This window comes from Cervus canadensis, chromosome 7, assembly GCF_019320065.1.
Source record: "Cervus canadensis isolate Bull #8, Minnesota chromosome 7, ASM1932006v1, whole genome shotgun sequence".
Lineage (NCBI taxonomy): Eukaryota > Metazoa > Chordata > Mammalia > Artiodactyla > Cervidae > Cervus > Cervus canadensis.
Window position 1 is genome coordinate 40663059 of NC_057392.1, and position 18135 is coordinate 40681193.

The 18135-nt window shown below is 38.1% G+C and overlaps 2 protein-coding genes across 2 annotated transcripts in view; both read left to right on the forward strand.

The window, feature by feature from the left end:
- Positions 1-6446, forward strand: part of TEX55 (testis expressed 55) — a 20970-nt gene extending 14524 nt beyond the window's left edge. Inside the window, exon 4 of the mRNA XM_043473378.1 lies at positions 6366-6446. Within this exon, the coding sequence (XP_043329313.1) occupies positions 6366-6416 (51 nt within the window). The 3' untranslated portion in view covers positions 6417-6446. The remainder of the gene's footprint in view (positions 1-6365) is intronic.
- Positions 6447-15651: 9205 nt separating this feature from the next.
- UPK1B (uroplakin 1B) overlaps positions 15652-18135 on the forward strand; it is a 30226-nt gene continuing 27742 nt past the window's right edge. Inside the window, exon 1 of the mRNA XM_043474978.1 lies at positions 15652-15792. The gene's annotated coding sequence lies outside the window, so the exon portion shown is untranslated. The remainder of the gene's footprint in view (positions 15793-18135) is intronic.

The following is an 18135-nucleotide window of genomic DNA, read 5'->3' on the forward strand; positions in this document are numbered from 1 at the left end:
TCTGCTGATGGGCATCTAGGTTGCTTCCATGTCCTGGCTATTATAAACAGTGCTGCGATGAACATTGGGGTGCATGTTTCTCTTTCAGATCTGGTTTCCTCAGTGTGTATGCCCAAAAGTGGGATTGCTGGGTCATATGGCAGTTCTATTTCCAGTTTTTTAAGAAATCTCCACACTGTTTTCCATAGCGGCTGTACTAGTTTGCATTCCCACCAACAGTGTAAGAGGGTTCCCTTTTCTCCACACCCTCTCCAGCATTTATTGCTTGTAGACTTTTGGATAGCAGCCATCCTGACTGGCGTGTAATGGTACCTCACTGAGGTTTTGATTTGCATTTCTCTGATAATGAGTGATGTTGAGCATCTTTTCATGTGTTTGTTAGCCATCTGTATGTCTTCTTTGGAGAGATGTCTGTTTAGTTCTTTTGGCCATTTTTTGATTGGGTCATTTATTTTTCTGGAATTGAGCCGCAGGAGTTGCTTGTATATTTTTGAGATTAATCCTTTGTCTGTTTCTTCATTTGCTATTATTTTCTCCCAATCTGAGGGCTGTCTTTTCACCTTACTTATAGTTTCCTTTGTGTGCAAAAGCTTTTTAAGTTTCATTAGGTCCCATTTGTTTAGTTTTGCTTTTATTTCCAATATTCTGGGAGGTGGGTCATAGAGGATCTTGCTGTGATTTATGTCGGAGAGTGTTTTGCCTATGTTCTCCTCTAGGAGTTTTATAGTTTCTGGTCTTACATTTAGATCTTTAATCCATTTTGAGTTTATTTTTGTGTATGGTGTTAGAAAGTGTTCTAGTTTCATTCTTTTACAAGTGGTTGACCAGTTTTCCCAGCACCACTTGTTAAAGAGGTTGTCTTTTTTCCATTGTATATCCTTGCCTCCTTTGTCAAAGATAAGGTGTCCATAGGTTCATGGGATTTATCTCTGGGCTTTCTATTCTGTTCCATTGATCTATATTTCTGTCTTTGTGCCAGTACCATACTGTCTTGATGACTGTGGCTTTGTAGTAGAGTCTGAAGTCAGGCAGGTTGATTCCTCCAGTTCCATTCTTCTTTCTCAAGATTACTTTGGCTATTCGAGGTTTTTTGTATTTCCATACAAATTGTGAAATTATTTGTTCTAGTTCTGTGAAAAATACCGTTGGTAGCTTGATAGGGATTGCATTGAATCTATAGACTGCTTTGGGTAGAATAGCCATTTTGACAATATTGATTCTTCCAATCCATGAGCATGGTATGTTTCTCCAACTTCTTATTGCCAAATTCAGACTTAAAGAGTAGGGAAAATCACTAGACCATTCATGTATGATCTAAATCAAATCCCTTATGATTATACAGTGGAAGTGACAAATAGATTCAAAAGACTAGATCTGATAGGGTGCCTGAAGAACTATGGATGGAGGTTTGTGATGTTGTACAGGAGACAGTGATCAAGACCATCCCCAAGAAAAAGAAATGCAAAAAGGCAAAATAGTTGTCTGAGAAGGCCTTACAAATAGCTATGAAAAGAAGAGAAGCAAAAGGCAAAGGAGAAAAGGAAAGATATACCCATTTGAATGCAGAGTTCCAAAGAATAGCAAGGAGAGATAAGAAAGCCTTTCTCAGTGGTCAGTGCAAAGAAATAGAGGAAAACAAGAGAATGGGAAAGACTAGAGATCTCTTCAAGAAAATTAGAGAATACCAAGTGTAATTTTCATGCAAAGATGGGCACAATAAAGGACAGAAATGGTATGAGCCTAACAAAAGCAGAAGATATTAAGAAGAGGTGGCAAGAACACACAGAAGAACTGTACAAAAAAGATCTTCACGACCCAGATAATCACGATGGTGTGATCACTCACCTAGAGCCAGACATCCTGGAATGTGAAGTCAAGTGGGCCTTAGAAAACATCACTATGAACAAAGCTAGTGGAGGTGATGGAATTCCAGTTGAACTATTTCAAATCCTAAAAGATGATGCTGTGAAAGTGCTGCACCCAATATGCCAGCAAATTTGAAAAATTTATCAGTGGCCACAGGACTGGAAAAGGTCAGTTTTCATTCCAATCCTAAAGAAAGACAGTGCCAAAGAATGCTCAAGCTACTGCACAATTGCACTCATCTCACACGCTAGTAAAGTAATGCTCAAAATTCTCCAAGCCAGGCTTCAACAGTTCATGAACTGTGAACTTGCAGATGTTCAGGCTGGATTTAGAAAAGGCAGAGGAACCAGAAATCAATTGCCAATGTCCATTGGATCATTGAAAAAGTGAGAGAGTTCCAGAAAAACATCTGCTTTATTGACTATGCCAAAGCCTTTAACTGTGTGGATCATGACAAACTATAGAAAATTCTTAAAGAGATGGGAATACCAGACCACATGACCTACCTCCTAAGAAATCTGTATGCAGGTCAGGAAGCAACAGTTAGAACTGGACATGGAACAACAGACTGGTTCCAAATTGGGAAAGAAGTATGTCAAGGCTGTATATTGTCACCCTGCTCGTTTAAATTATATGCATAGTACATCATGAGAAATGCTGGGCTGGATGAAGCACAAGCTGGAATCAAGATTGCCGGGAAAAATATCAATAGCTTCAGATATGCAGATGACACCACCCTTATGGCAGAAAGTGAAGAACTAAAGAGCCTCTTGATGAAAGTGAAAGAGGAGAGTGAAAAAGGTGGTTTAAAACTCAACATTTAGAAAACTTAAGATCATACATCCAGTCCCATCACTTCATGGCAAATAGATGGGAAACAGTGGAAAGAGTGACAGACTTTATTTTGGGGTGGCTCCTAAATCACTGCAAATGGTGACTGTAGCCATGAAATTAAAAGATGCTTGTTCCTTGGAAGAAAAGTTATGACCAACCTAGACAGCATGTTAAAAAGCAGAAAACTTTCCCTACAAAGGTCCGTCTAGTCAAAGCTATGGCTATTCCAGTAGTCACATATGGATGTGAGAGTTTGACTATAAAGAAAGCTGAGCACCAAAGAATTGATGCTTTTGAACTGTGGTGTTGGGGAGTTTCCTCACACACGTGTACTGATCCACACATGGGATTATTTCAAGGGGAACTTCTGCAGATTCCAGAGTTCTTTCTGTGCAGTTGTCTCCTCTCTGGCACTCTGTCCTGTGAACTATAGCTACCATGGTTTCCCCAGGATCTCAGTTCCATCTGCTCATCTTAGGGATCTGCCGAGGTCTTCTTGGGTTCACTTTCCTGGCTATGAGGCCAGACAACTTTCTGAAGACAATAGGCTAGAGCACTCGTAAGGCTCACTTCATTTCTTTCCTGACTTTCACAGAGCATTGTCCTTTGTTGCCTAATATCGTGAAAACCATTGTTTCTTATATGTTGTTCATTTTTTTAGTTGTTTTAAACAAGAGGGAAATCTGGTCTTAAAGGAAATATGAGTTCCAGACCTTTGGGTTTTAATGCTTTTCATCTATTTTGAAATTTTTGCAGCCAGCATTTTTTTCAAATACTGTTTCTATCCCTCCCCCTTATCCCCTTTCTTCTTCAAGGAACAGAATATGTTCTGGATGTTCTTTTTATGCTGTTTATCTGTAAATTTTCTTCAACTATTGAACATTTCAAACATATGCAAAAATAGAGAATAGCTTATTTGCTCTCCATGTGCTCCTTGCACTGGAAGTCCTAGCCAGAGCAATTAGGCATAAATAGCTACTTTAAATTAAAAAAGTAAAAGCTTTCCAAATCAGAAAGGAAGAAGTAAAGGTTGTCTTTTCCATTTAAAATGAATTACATTCTCTAGGTTTTCTTGTAACTAAGATAATTTTGATTGTATCTTGAACACCTTAAATATTGTGCTGTGCAGACTGTGTTCTGTCATATTCTTCTGACAAGTGATGAAGCTCTTGTTTTTGTTTAACTGGCTGTTAACATGGTTAGATTTGAACTGTGAGCACTCTCTCTTGCCTTCTGTGGTCACTTCTTTTTGCTACTACTAGTTTGAATCTGACCTATGAATGCATGCTTCAGAAGGCAACCTAAGGCGTGTGCAGAGTTCATGCACAGACCTTCCCTCTTGGAGGATTCCCCCTCATTCTTCAGCATCTGACATTTGACCAGGCCACTTTCTGTGATTTTTCCCTCCAGAAAAGCAGTGGGTTTTCTATCAGAGTTTGAGGTATTCTGGTGCAGCCACAGCTATGTTTGTGGGTCATGACTGTTTTGGGGTCAAAATTATGAAAACTGAGGAATTCATTCCATGTTGGTCACTTGCTCTAAGTTTAGAATCCTCTTCAAAACCTACCTGCTTAGTGTCCAGAACATTCATGTAGTTGTAAGACTTTTTGCTTTGTTTCAGTTTGTAGGTTTTTTCTTTTGGAGGGGGGTTTGTATTTTGTCTACAGTATGCAGGTGTTATTTGAAGAATTCATTTTTTTAGTGTTTCTTCTTGCATATAGGAAGCAGATCTTCATATATTAAGCTATATATTATTAATATATACTATATGCTCTTACAGTTTTATCACATAGATTTAAGTGTGTGGTATTTTTACTTTATTTAGTTCAAAATAGTTTCTAATTTTCTTTATGATTTATTCTGCAACATATGGATTTTTGGACAGTAGATTATTTATATAAATACCTAAATATTGGTTTCTTGTTGCCCTTTGGTTATTGATTTCAAAGTCAATTGCACTATACTCATAGAACAAGATTTCAAATCTTTGAAATGTATTTACTTGCTTTATGATGCAACATATAGTTAATTGCTGTAAATGAATTAATTGGGATTGAAAAAATATTTATTCTTCAGTTATTGAGAAGTGTCTAAATATACCCACTGGATCAGGTTTGTTAAACATGTTATTCAAGTTTTCCAATATTATTGTCAATTTACGCTGTATATATGTAATTGGGGCTAATGTTATTAGGTGCTTATAAATTTAGGTTCTTATATTTTTCTTGTAAATTGAATTTTTTATCATTAAGGAGTATAACATGAACTCTAACTACTCTTTCCAATACTGTTATAGCTACACCAGATTTATTTTACTCTGTTTATATGGTATATATTTTCCATCTTTATTACTTTTAACTTTTCTCTGTCCTTACATTTTAGACATCTTTCTTATAAATATTAATTGTGTATGTTATAATTGTTATAATTATTCAAATCTGACAAGCTTTTAATTAGAGTAGTCCTTTTATATTTGATGTTGTTAAAGATATATTTGGGTTTGAATCTATGCTATTTGTCCCACCTGTTTTGTTTCTTTTCCTCTATTTTTGTCCTCCTTTATTGTTCCATTTTTCTATTTAGAAGTTATACTCAGTTTGTTTTTTGGTTTTACATTGAGGTGATTTTCTTAATTAATATGCTTTATTTTTTAGAATAGTTTTAGGTCTACAGAAAAATTAAGCAGAATGTACAGTGAGTTCCCACTTACTCTCATCTCCTCCCCCCATTTCCTCTATTATTAACATTCTGCATTACTGTGGTACGTTTCTTACAATTGGTCAGCCAGTTTGATACATTATTATTAACTAAAGTTCATGATTTACATAAAGTTTCTTTGTGTATGGGCTTCCTGGTAGCTCAGTTGATAAAGAATCTGCCTGCAATGCAGGAGTGCCCTGTTCAATTTCTGGGTCAGGAAGATCTGCTGGAGAGGGGATAGGCTAACCAGTCCAGTATTCTTGGGCTTCCCTGGTGGTTCAGGCAGTAAAGAATCCGCCTGCAATGTGGGAGATCTGGGTTCAATCCCTGGGTTGGGAAGATCCCCTGAAGAAGGGAACGGCTACCCACTCCAGTATGCTGGCCTGGAGAATCCCATGGACTGTATAGCCCATGGGGTTGCAAACAGTTAGACACAACTCAGTGACTTTCACTCTTTGTGTTATACATTATAGGTTTTGACTAATGTATATGCTATGTATTTACAGTATCATACAGAAGAAGGTCACTGCCCTAGTAATTTTCTTAATATTATACTTTTAATCATTCTCCTAGATGTTTTCAACATGTAGTCTTGAGTTATCAAAATATAAATTATTTGTACCAAGTCAGTATAAGTGAAGTGAAGTCGCTCAGTCACGTCCGACTCTTTGCAACCCCATGGACTGTAGCCCACCAGGCTCCTCCATCCATGGGATTTTCCAGGCAAGAATACTGGAGTGGATTGCCATTTCCTTCTCCAGGAGATCTTCCTGACCCAGGGATTGAACCCAGGTCTCCCACATTGTAGGCAGACGCTTTACCATCTGAGCCACCAGGGAACTCAAGTCAGTATAAGGACGTCTATATTTTGATTTTCTGTATATTTTTAACCCTACAAAATATGATAGTACCAAGTAAATCAAAACTGCAAGTGGAAAAAAAAATTTTTTTTTCATTCTCCTCAGGTACAGGAAATGATACAAAACAGAAGCAAATGTGAAACCTACAAAGAATGAATCTCTCCTCAACATTGTTTACAACCATCGATGTCAACACTATGTTCTGTTGCCCACTCTGAAAAATCATTTTTGAATGGTCATTGATAGTGACTCTGCCTAAATATGTTTTTATTTTTTAAGTAAAAATCTACTGAGTATCTGTGTAAAATTCATAGAACAGTTACAGATACTTCTGGCTAATCATACAAAACATATACACATATACTTATCCGTGCATTGATATTTCAATACTCATTCCTCCAAAGCACTGAACAGAAACATGATCACAAATCCCAAAGAGGATCAAGAAAAGAATATTAGCAATTTATATGCAGTTCCCAAAAGCATACAAATCCATCATGTCTCAAAGTTGTTTATAGAATTTTCAATCAGAAAATGTGCAGAAAATAATTTGTAGCAGTACTTTTAGGAGATAATTGGTGTACAATCTCTTTTCTTGTTTCTTAATACCTCCAAGACATTTTTACTATTTTCCCCTTTGACCCTGCCTGTTCTAGTCTGACATTAGTGGATGCGATTTAATCTATTCCTTGGGATAGTCTTCTGATTTTTAACCTACAGCAAAACTCAAACATGTTATACTACTCTGTACACACCTGTGGGAGAGGCAGAATGTCACTTCCTTATTACCTTTATCCTCTGAAGAGTGTCTACATTGTGTGCAATGTGCAACCAGTCAAACTGGTATTTAAAAGCTAAAAGCCTTAACGAGGTCTACATGGTCTGAGAGTACCCAGCAATCATAACTGAGATGATCATATGATACTACTATTGTCTGAAACTTTCATTTAATTTCTTTTTTTTTTTTTTAATGAAGGAGTGTTTTTATTTTATTTTATTTTATTTTCAGCTTCGGGTTTTTCTTTTTTTTTTCTTTTTTTTAATTTATTTTTATTTTTTATTTTTTATTAGTTGGAGGCTAATTACTTCACAACATTTCAGTGGGTTTTGTCATACACTGATATGAATCAGCCATAGAGTTACACGCATTCCCCATCCCAATCCCCCCTCCCACCTCCCTCTCCACCCGATTCCTCTGGGTCTTCCCAGTGCACCAGGCCCGAGCACTTGTCTCATGCATCCCACCTGGGCTGGTGATCTGTTTCACCATAGATAATATACATGCTGTTCTTTCGAAACATCCCACCCTCACCTTCTCCCACAGAGTTCAAAAGTCTGTTCTGTATTTCTGTGTCTCTTTTTCTGTTTTGCATATAGGGTTATCGTTACCATCTTTCTAAATTCCATATATATGTGTTAGTATGCTGTAATGTTCTTTATCTTTCTGGCTTACTTCACTCTGTATAATGGGCTCCAGTTTCATCCATCTCATTAGACTGATTCAAATGAATTCTTTTTAACGGCTGAGTAATATTCCATGGTGTATATGTACCACAGCTTCCTTATCCATTCATCTGCTGATGGGCATCTAGGTTGCTTCCATGTCCTGGCTATTATAAACAGTGCTGCGATGAACATTGGGGTGCACGTGTCTCTTTCAGATCTGGTTTCCTCAGTGTGTATGCCCAGAAGTGGGATTGCTGGGTCATATGGCAGTTCTATTTCCAGTTTTTTAAGAAATCTCCACACTGTTTTCCATAGTGGCTGTACTAGTTTGCATTCCCACCAACAGTGTAAGAGGGTTCCCTTTTCTCCACACCCTCTCCAACATTTATTGCTTGTAGACTTTTGGATAGCAGCCATCCTGACTGGCGTGTAATGGTACCTCATTGTGGGTTTGATTTGCATTTCTCTGATAATGAGTGATGTTGAGCATCTTTTCATGTGTTTGTTAGCCATCTGTATGTCTTCTTTGGAGAGATGTCTGTTTAGTTCTTTGGCCCATTTTTTGATTGGGTCATTTATTTTTCTGGAATTGAGCTGCAGGAGTTGCTTGTATATTTTTGAGATTAATCCTTTGTCTGTTTCTTCATTTGCTATTATTTTCTCCCAATCTGAGGGCTGTCTTTTCACCTTACTTATAGTGAAACTTTCATTTAATTTCTATTTGAGCATTAAAGCAGACTTGATTGTTCATATTGTTTCCCTGGTGACTTGGTGTAACTATGTGGTGTATTACAATGAATTAAGTTCCTGTTTGCATAGGCATGCACAAATCTCTTTTTTATACCTGAATTTTATGTCTAACAATTATATTTTTAAAATCTATGCTTAGAACTTCAAAGCTTCTTTCATTTTTCCTTCAATTGTCCATAAAATGTGCCTGTGCCCAGACTCAATAAATATTCTCCAGGCAGATAAGCAGTCTTTCTGTTGACTGTGGGCTGGCAAAACTAGGTGAAAGCTGATAAACTTACGGTGAACCTGTGGGAAAACTTTGAGAGACATGACTAAGATATAATTAATCAGCTGGTAGAACAAAACTGACCCAAATACTGAAGGATCAACAATATTATTAGTGATCAAAGACTTGGATGTTATCAGTAACATCTGAAATTACTAAATTTAGTCCACTGATTTTCAGCCCTAACACTTTACTGTGTTCCATGAAGCAGAACACCTCAAACTAGTCCACCACAGTCACTTCAGCCCTTCTCACTGGCAATGTGTGATGCATTTCAGAGCTGTCCTTTTGACCTTTCACAATGAGGCAGTGGACCAGAGGGGATGGACTTGGTATGGTCCAGTGCTCCTGACTAAATATGTTTGACTGAAACAAGAAGGGAGAAAATGGAGATCAAGCATCACTCGAGTGACTCAGACTGAGTCAATCAGCGAAAAGTATGTTCAGTTCTAGGTCCCTATGTGGTAGGAAGTAGTCCCAGACCAGGAGTAAACACGAAAGGTGAGACTCTAGGTGGAGCTGGCTGTCAACTAGAAAAGGAAGAGGAGTCCCAGCCTTTTCAGAGTGAAACTGACAAGAGGACATGACACATAGGGAAAAAAAGGTAATGGGAATAAAAGTTGATGTCAGAACAAGCAGGGTTCATAAGTATGACTTCCCTTGAAGGAATGAATCCCTTAAGAATGCTTCTAAAAGATGTGTCATTCCTATAGATATGAAGTGTGAGTGCCTCAAATGTTATTGAATGAGATAACATGAAAAAGCACCTACAAAATGCCTGGTACTGTAAGTTCTTATTATTTTTGTAATGTTATTATCAATAGTATTGATATTAGATTTTTCCCTGAGCAATCCTGCTGACCCTCACTCACTGTGCTCCTCTACTCCTCACAGTAATTGAGAATCAAGCTACTAGAACACTTTTCTGGGACACATCCCTTTCCCTCTTCCATTTAAAGAATAAACATGACATCATTTGTCATTAGGGAAATGTAAACCAAACCACAATGAGATGTTACTTCACATCCACTGAGATGGCTGTAACCAAAAAGACAGACAATAACAAGTGTTGGCAAAGCTGTAGAGAAATTAGAATAGTTATACAGCTAATGGAAATGTAAAATAGAGCAGCTGTTTTGGAAACAGTTTGGCAATTTTAACATTATCTATGACTCAGCAATTCCACTCTTAGGAATATATCTAAGACAACTGAAAATATATGGCCATATAAAAACTTGTACAGAATATATGTAAAGTAATTCTCCTCAAACTAATAAAAATAAATGGGAAAAAAACGAAAACTTGTACAGAATATAAAATGGATACCCAGCAAAGACATATTGTAGACCAAATGCAACTCTGCTCAATGTTATGTGCCAGCCTAGATGGGAGACAGGTTTGGGGGAAAATAGATACATGTATATGTATGGCTGAGTCCCTTTGCTGTTCACCTGAAACCACCTTTAATCAGCTATAACCCAATACGAAATGCTTTTGGTGTTAAAATTTTAAATTAAAAAAAAAAACACTTGTACAAGAATATTCATAGCAGTGTTCATAATAACCCCAAAGTGGAAACAATAAAAATGCCCAGCAAGTGATGAATGGATTTTTTAAATGTGATGTTTGATAGATGAGTGGATAAATAAAAATGTGGTTTGTATATACAATGTAATGTTATTCAGCTTTGAAAGGAATGAAATTCTGACATTCTGACACATGCTGCACCATGGATAAACACTGAGGACATTATGCTAAGTGAAATAAGCCAGTCACAACAGGATAAATACTGTGTGATTCTACTTCTATGAGGTATCTAAAATAGTCAAATTCATATAGACAAAGTAGGATGGTTGTTATTAGGGACTATGGGAGGGGAAATGGGGAATTGTTTTCACAGGTAGAGTTTCAGTTCTGCAAAATAGAAAAGGTCCGGAGATCTGTTACACAGCAATATGAATATATTATACTTCACTCCACTGAACCTTACACTTAAAAATGGTTAATATAGTAAATGCCATATGTTTTCTACTACAACTTTTAAAAGTTAAAAATGAAAATATACATATATACATACAATGGAATATTGTTTGGTAATAACAAGGAATGGAGTATTGATATAGGACTATGACTTAGATGAAACATAATAGCATTCTGTGAAGTGAAAGAAAGCCAGTAACAAAAGGCCACATAGTATGTGATCCCATTTAGGTGAAATGTCCAGAACAGGCAAACCCACAGAGATGGAGAGCAGATAAGCGGTTGCCAGGGGTGCCAGGGGTAGGGGAGAGGAAGTGGTGGGGAGTGAATGCAATGAGAATGAGGTTTCTTTTGTGGGTGTTGAAAATGTTCTAGAATTAGATAGTGGTAACAGTTGCACAATTCTGACTGTCCTAAAACCACTGAATTATACACCTCAAAAGAGTAAAGTTTGCAGTATATGAATTATATATCCATAAAGTTTTTTTTTAATGTGAAGATTAATGTTTTAAGTCAATTTTATGACACAGGAAAGTGAAGGAGAATAGCTATGAGGCTCAGACACAACAGAAACAGGAAGACTCAGGCTTCTGAAATTATTCTTCTATTTCCCTCACTCTATGAATCCCCTTTCTTTACTCTGGTCTCCTGCATGCGTTTTATTTTCTTTTAAATTAGCATTCTGTTATTTCATGTTTGTGAGTGTTTCCAGCTCACTGAGACATAATTGACATATATTAATAACATTGCATAAGGTTAAGGTATACAATGTAATGATTTGATATATGTATGTATTGGGAGATACTTTCTATAATAAAGCTTCCTATTATTTCTTTCTCTCTTTTTTTACTGTATGATTCCATGTATTTTAAATTCTGGATAATGTGAACTAATCTATAGTGGCAGGAAGAAGATCAATGGTTGTCTGGGGGGAAAGGGGGCAGGAGCAAGGATTACAAAGGCATAGGAGGACACTTTCAGGAGTGATTGATTGGTTTGTCACCATCTTGATTGACATGATGCTTCCATGGGTGTGTATATGTCAGAACTAATCAGACTCGGTTTTACTCACCCTATCTCTTCCACTTACCTTCTTTTGCTATTATGCCATCAACTTTTGTGTTAACACTGTGTAAACCATCTTTTCTTGTGAATAAGAAGTGAGTATGTAAGTATAATAATGTCTGTTGATGTTTTTGTGCTCACATGTGTGCACATATATTTTTGTATAATGGGGACGTGGACAGGTATGGTTGTTGATGGTTGTGCACCTGTGCTTGAAACTTCATGCCAGTTATTTGGTTGGAAACATTGTAAAGCTAAAACTCAGACAGAGTTATGTCATTTTAGGTGCAAATAGTATGTGTGCCAGAATCTTATTAGGCTCTCAAAAGGCTGTTTTATTTCTCCTAATAGGAGAATTTTCAGTAAGTTGACACCAGATAGACAGTGGCTATTGTGGCTTATTCTTATGAACAGATAGGAGTCCAATAGGACAGAGCTGAGTTGTCTGCCTAGTTCTGTGTTTTTAAATTTTTTAAAAAGCCCAAAGCAGTCCTCCTGAAACTCTTTTAAAATTACAGTCAATATTTACCAAAAGAAGTAAGTCTATTTTAATACTCAAAGCAAAAGAGAGAGAAACCTGAGATTTTTATAATTTCTGAAAACAGAAATCAGATGGGGCCCAAAAACAGATAAAGCAGGACAGCTGACCCACCTCAAAACCAACAGAGGTGTCTAACTGTAGGCATTTCTCCAGGCAGAGCCTCAGACAGCTCCAGACTCAGAGTGGGCAGGTACAGAGGAGAGGAGTATGCTCTGAGTAACAAAGGACTCCTCCTTTCTTGTGACCGTAATGCTCTATTTTAGTTGCCCACCAATGGAGCCACACCTTGTCATCACCAAAACTGCCCCACAGTGAAATCATGATGTAGTCAAACCATGCTTCCAGCCATGACACTGAACATGGAGAATTTCACAGAGAAGATTTGTGTCAAATTTTTATGAAAAAAACGGGATAATTGTCCAACCTCAAAATTGTCCAACTACAAATTGATCAAATAAATTATGGCTTATCCATGCAATGAAATTCCATGTGTCCAATTAATGTTGCTGCAATTATTATTTAATTATTTGGATCTACCCCATATCATATAACAACATACATACAAAACCATATATATAGAAAAACATCTATTTCTGCTTTTTTGACTATGCCAAAGCCTTTGACTATGTGGATCACAACAAACTGTGGAAAATTCTTAAAGAGATGTGAATACCAGACCACATGACCTGCCTCCTGAGAAATCTGTATGCAGGTCAAGAAGCAACAGTTAGAACTGGACATGGAACAACAGACTGGTTCCAAATAGGGAAAGGAGTATGTCAAGGCTGTATATTGTCACCCTGCTTATTTAATTTATATGCAGAGTACATCATAAGAAATGCTGGACTGGATGAAGCACAAGCTGGAATCAAGATTGCCGGGAAAAATATCAATAACCTCAGATATGCAGTTGACACCACACTTATGGCAGAAAGTGAAGAAGAACTAAAGAACCTCTTGATGAAAGTGAAAGAGGAGTGAAAAATTTGTTTTAAAACTCAACATTCAGAAAACTAAGATCATGGCATCTGGTCCCATCATTCCATGGCAAATAGATGGGGAAATAATGGAAACAGTGACAAACTTTATTTTGGGGGGCTCCAAAATCACTGCAGATGATGACTGCAGCCATGAAATTAAAAGATGCTTGCTCCTTGGAAGAAAAGTTATGACCAAACTAGACAGCATTTAAAAGGCAGAGACATTGTTTTGCCAACAAAGTTCCATCTAGTCAAAGATTTGGTTTTTCCAGTAGTCATGTATGGATGTGAGAGTTGGACTATAAAGAAAGCTGAGTGCTGAAGAATTGACACTTTTGAACTGTGGTGTTGGAGAAGACTCTTGAGAGTCCCTTGGACTGCAAGGAGATCCAACTAGTCCATCCTAAAGGAGATCAGCCCTGAATATTCATTGGAAGGACTGATGCTAAAGCTGAAACTCCAATACTTTGGCCACTTGATGCGAAGAACTGACTCATTTGAAAAGACCCTGATGCTGGGAAAGATTGAAGGTGGAAAGAGAAGGGGATGACAGAGGATGAGATGGTTGGATGGCATCACTGACTCAATGGACATGAGTCTGAGCAAGTTCCGGGAGTTGGTGATGGACAGGGAAGCCTGGCGTGCTGCAGTACATGGGGTCACCAAGAGTTGGACATGACTGAGTGACTGAACTGAACCAAACTGAATCTGTTTTGATAAGGTTCATGTTTTCTCCCCACATAATCCCTAAGATATGAATGGAAACATATGTCCTTGTCTGTATCCTTGCTACTTTACCACAAAGATTTCCAAAAGAGCACATTTTTAATAACTTACATATTTCTCTGCAACATAGATCATTTATAAATATGTGAACTACCAAAAAGTCATTCATATCACATCATCCAGATAAAATCCTGGTATATTTAATTTCTTTCTAACTTTTTTAAATCTTTTTCTTTCTAACTTTTAAGTTAACTTATACATATACATACTTTAAAAAAAAGCGTGTTGAATTGTACAAACTATTTTGTAACCTGCTTTTTTCATTTGTAGTACTTAGGAAGTATTTGGCACTTCATAAGTTCTTGATGCATATTTATATAAATAAATATTGAATAAATAACATATTTCCATGTAATGAAGTGGTTTTCTGTGACCTCTTTTTTCCTATCACAATTGCATAGAATTCCACTGTGTGAAAAATGCTCTCCCTAACCAGGCCCTGCAGAGCTGAGGAAGAATAAGTCATGTGATGGACACAGAGATTCCCCGTGCCGGCCCCTTCAAGGGGGAACATGCTGCCCAGCTCCTGAGAGTACTGCAGCTCCTGCCTCCCCTGCCACCCACTTCAGGGACTGCCTTTGTTACAAAAAGCCACATTCCCAGGGCAAGCTGTATCTAAGGACTGATTATAGAGGGAACCAAGGCAGAGCGACTGTAACAGACCATCTTCCTCCAGAGTTTCCTGAGGCTGTCCCACCCACATGGCAGATTGACATCCCAAAGTTGTTTCGTCACCCTCCCTTCTCTCTTCCCTGGGTATTTACTCACTAATAAATACACTGCACACTATACTCAGTCTCCAAGTCTGTTCCTGAAAAACCTAACCTGTTAGAAGGATGGTCCTGACCCATGAGAACCCCGAAAATCTATTGTTTAAGGCATTGAGTAAATCCTAACATGACTGCCAAGACCCATCACTCACACCAGGCTAAATAAACTATGATGCATGTATCCATGGTGTGTTATGCAGCCACTGAAATAAACATTTTCTTCAGACATTGTTGGTGCTAGTGTATGACACATGGCTCCAGAGGAAAGGCTGAAAGAAAAAGGGAAGGGGAGAGGAGGAATGGAGAAATTAATTGAATAACATGGGATGATTGTTTGAGCCCTTTCTCTATATCTCAACCTCTTTGTTTCCAGGTCTCCTGCCCCTTATCAGCCTTTGGACCAACTCAGTGTGGCGTTCCTTGGGCAATTCTTATCCCCATAGACATAGCATCTGGAAGTTACAGAAATTGAAACTAGACATGACCCTGGACACATAAATGTGTACCGGCATGACTGAACAGTCAGGACAACAAAAAAGTCCTTTTTAATGCCCAAGAGCAGAAATAAGGATTAAGACACTCTAATAAAAGCAAAACAAATCAAAATCAAAACAGAAGCCCTGAGTGTGTGTTCAAGGAAGCCCAGACCTATGAGGAATCCAGACGTGTGATGAGCTGAACCCTGTCCAGGTGCTTCCATCTGTCAGAATTACACATTCCAGGGTAGCAGAAATCTACTGGCTGAAAGTTTCCTGTTACTTCCGGCCCCTGAGAGGCAGGCTTAGGCAGCATCAGGCTCAGCCCATGTGAGATGCCTTCTCCCAATCACAGACCACCCTTCCCTGGTCCCAGAGGTTCAAAGGACTGGTGCAGGGTAGAAAAGCACCTCTGGCCAGAGCAGTGTACAGAGGGAGCCGACACAGTACCAGGAGGAGGAGAGGGTAAGGTGAGTAGACCCATCCCACTGCGCAGGGAAGATATCTGCACTCTTTGGGGCTGGGTTGCTTTCCTGGGAAGGGAGTGAACTATCTGCAAGGGAGAGGGAAGAAGTTCATTTCCTGACGAATAAAGTCTGTCACTTTTTTTGTAAGTTAGGACATGTGGCTGTTCACAATATCTTTTACTTTAAACTGTACAACTGCTTTCTCAGCTATTTTGATATGGTTCAGTTCTCAGAACTGAGATAAAGTTCTTCCGTCGGGTATTATTCACCCATCCTGATTTCCACCTCACATTTCCTCACAGAAAAACCAAGAAAAATCTGAGAACCCTGGGAAAACCTCTATCTCCTGACTAAATCTCAGCTAGACAGGCACCTTTGTGGGCTTCCAGTTTCCTTGTAGAGTCAGAAAAGCAAAAGAAAAATTAGACTAGCAGAGAGAGAGAGTTTCCCAGCTTCCTTGTCAGAAATCATTTGGTCCTGTCCATTCATAATGGGATCTGTGAGGCAATTTATTCACGTTTCTTCTCTACAAACAGTTCTGCTTAGTAAATGTTGAAACAGGTCAACAAATTAGCTTCATCTACACAATGTTATTTTTACATAACTTATTTACACTCTGCACCAGTTGGTGGTTCCATCAGGGTTTGCAGGTTGTATTTTTTTTTTGTTCTAACAACATTTCCACACATAATACAGGTTAAGTTTCAAATAATATGAGTACTACTTTATGTTTATGAACTTAAAATCCCACTTACAAATAGCCTTAAAGATACTTAAGACATTTTGAATTTTTATGAATTTTAATGTTTTTCTAATTAAAGAGCATGTTTATTGATGTTTTTTGCCTGAATAAAATTGCTAAGCACTACAGAAAGAACTCACTTAGATTGTATATAAATACATATTTCAGTTATATATGTAGCTTGGGTTATACAGTTTTCAAGCCTTGTAAGGAATTGTTTAGTTCTAGTAATTAACCTTTCTCCAGGAGGAGAAGTATTTCTTATTTCGCTTTCTGTTACAACAGAGTTTTTAGGGTTTTTTTTTTTTTTTTTTTTTTTGCTTTCTGCAAAAAAAGGGCATAAAAATCAACTCACCTGGGAGTTTCTAGGTGTCTGGAAAGATTCACAGACTTGTAAATACAAATAGGATCTTAAACACCATCTAGTCAAGAAAAGCAAATGAAATCTGAGAATTTCTTTTGGCCCCTCCTGCTTACATTCTTACCCAGGGCAAACTGTGGTCAGTCCTAGAATATGCTTCACCCTGATGCTGGAATCTGGGCCTCATGGCCATGCAGGCTACCCACAACCCTGATGCATCACTGTTCCCTAACTGGGGCAGAGACCAAGTTCATGAGGAGGTACCTTAACCTCACCTCCCCTAGGAAACTCCATAGTGTTCCTGCCCTGGGGTTGGGCAGGCCGCTCGCATTGCCTGCACCCGAGCCCGCGCTGGGCTGAGAACACCTGAGCCGCTGCTTACAGCTTAGTGCTTGGCTTCAGGTTGGAGAGTGACTCAGATCAGCACAGCAAGCATCAGGGGGTGAGAGCGCACTGTCCCATAGACCTCTCTGCAAAGATGGAGTGTTCTATACAACAGACGCTAACCACATACGGCTATTGAGCATTTGAAATGTGGCTAGTGCAACATAAGGATTGAATTTTTTTAAAAACAGGTTGAACTTTATTCTTTTTAAAAAATTAATTTATTTAATTGGAGGCTAATTGCTTTACAATATTGTGGTGGTTTTTGCCATGGATGTACATGTGTCCCACCATCCTGAAGCCCCCTCCCAAGAATTGAATTTTAACTGAATTAATTATAATCTAAATAGCTTCAAGTCTCTACTAGTTACTACATGAGTCAGAGCAGGCTTAGAGTTTTAAAGCAAGAAAAACTAAGGGATGCTCTGAACAATGGGGGTCATGGCCACGAGAACAAGTTCCTTCTTTCATCATTCATCATTTCATCATTCCCAGGGACTCATCATACCCTAAATGTAAGCAGACCAGCAATTGTCCTGTTATAATCTCCACAGACATCTTTATCCTCACCTCTGAGTCGTACAAGTGTCTGATATAGTTCTGGGTTTCAGAATCTGGGCTAAGGCAATGGCCTATTGTCTATTTCGTCCTCTTCTATTTCTCCTTTTATTTTTGTCGGTTCAAATTTCACTAACAGGAGCTAAAGTGGGAGGTGTGGTTTGTGTGTTCTCTGGTCCAACAAACTTGGGTGAGGAAAAGAGGTAATGAACTTGAAAAAATGATCTCATGCTTGGTGGGTGAGTCTCTCTCCTTTTTCTCCTGCTTTGAAAATTGGTTTGCTTAGTGAGCAATGATTTTT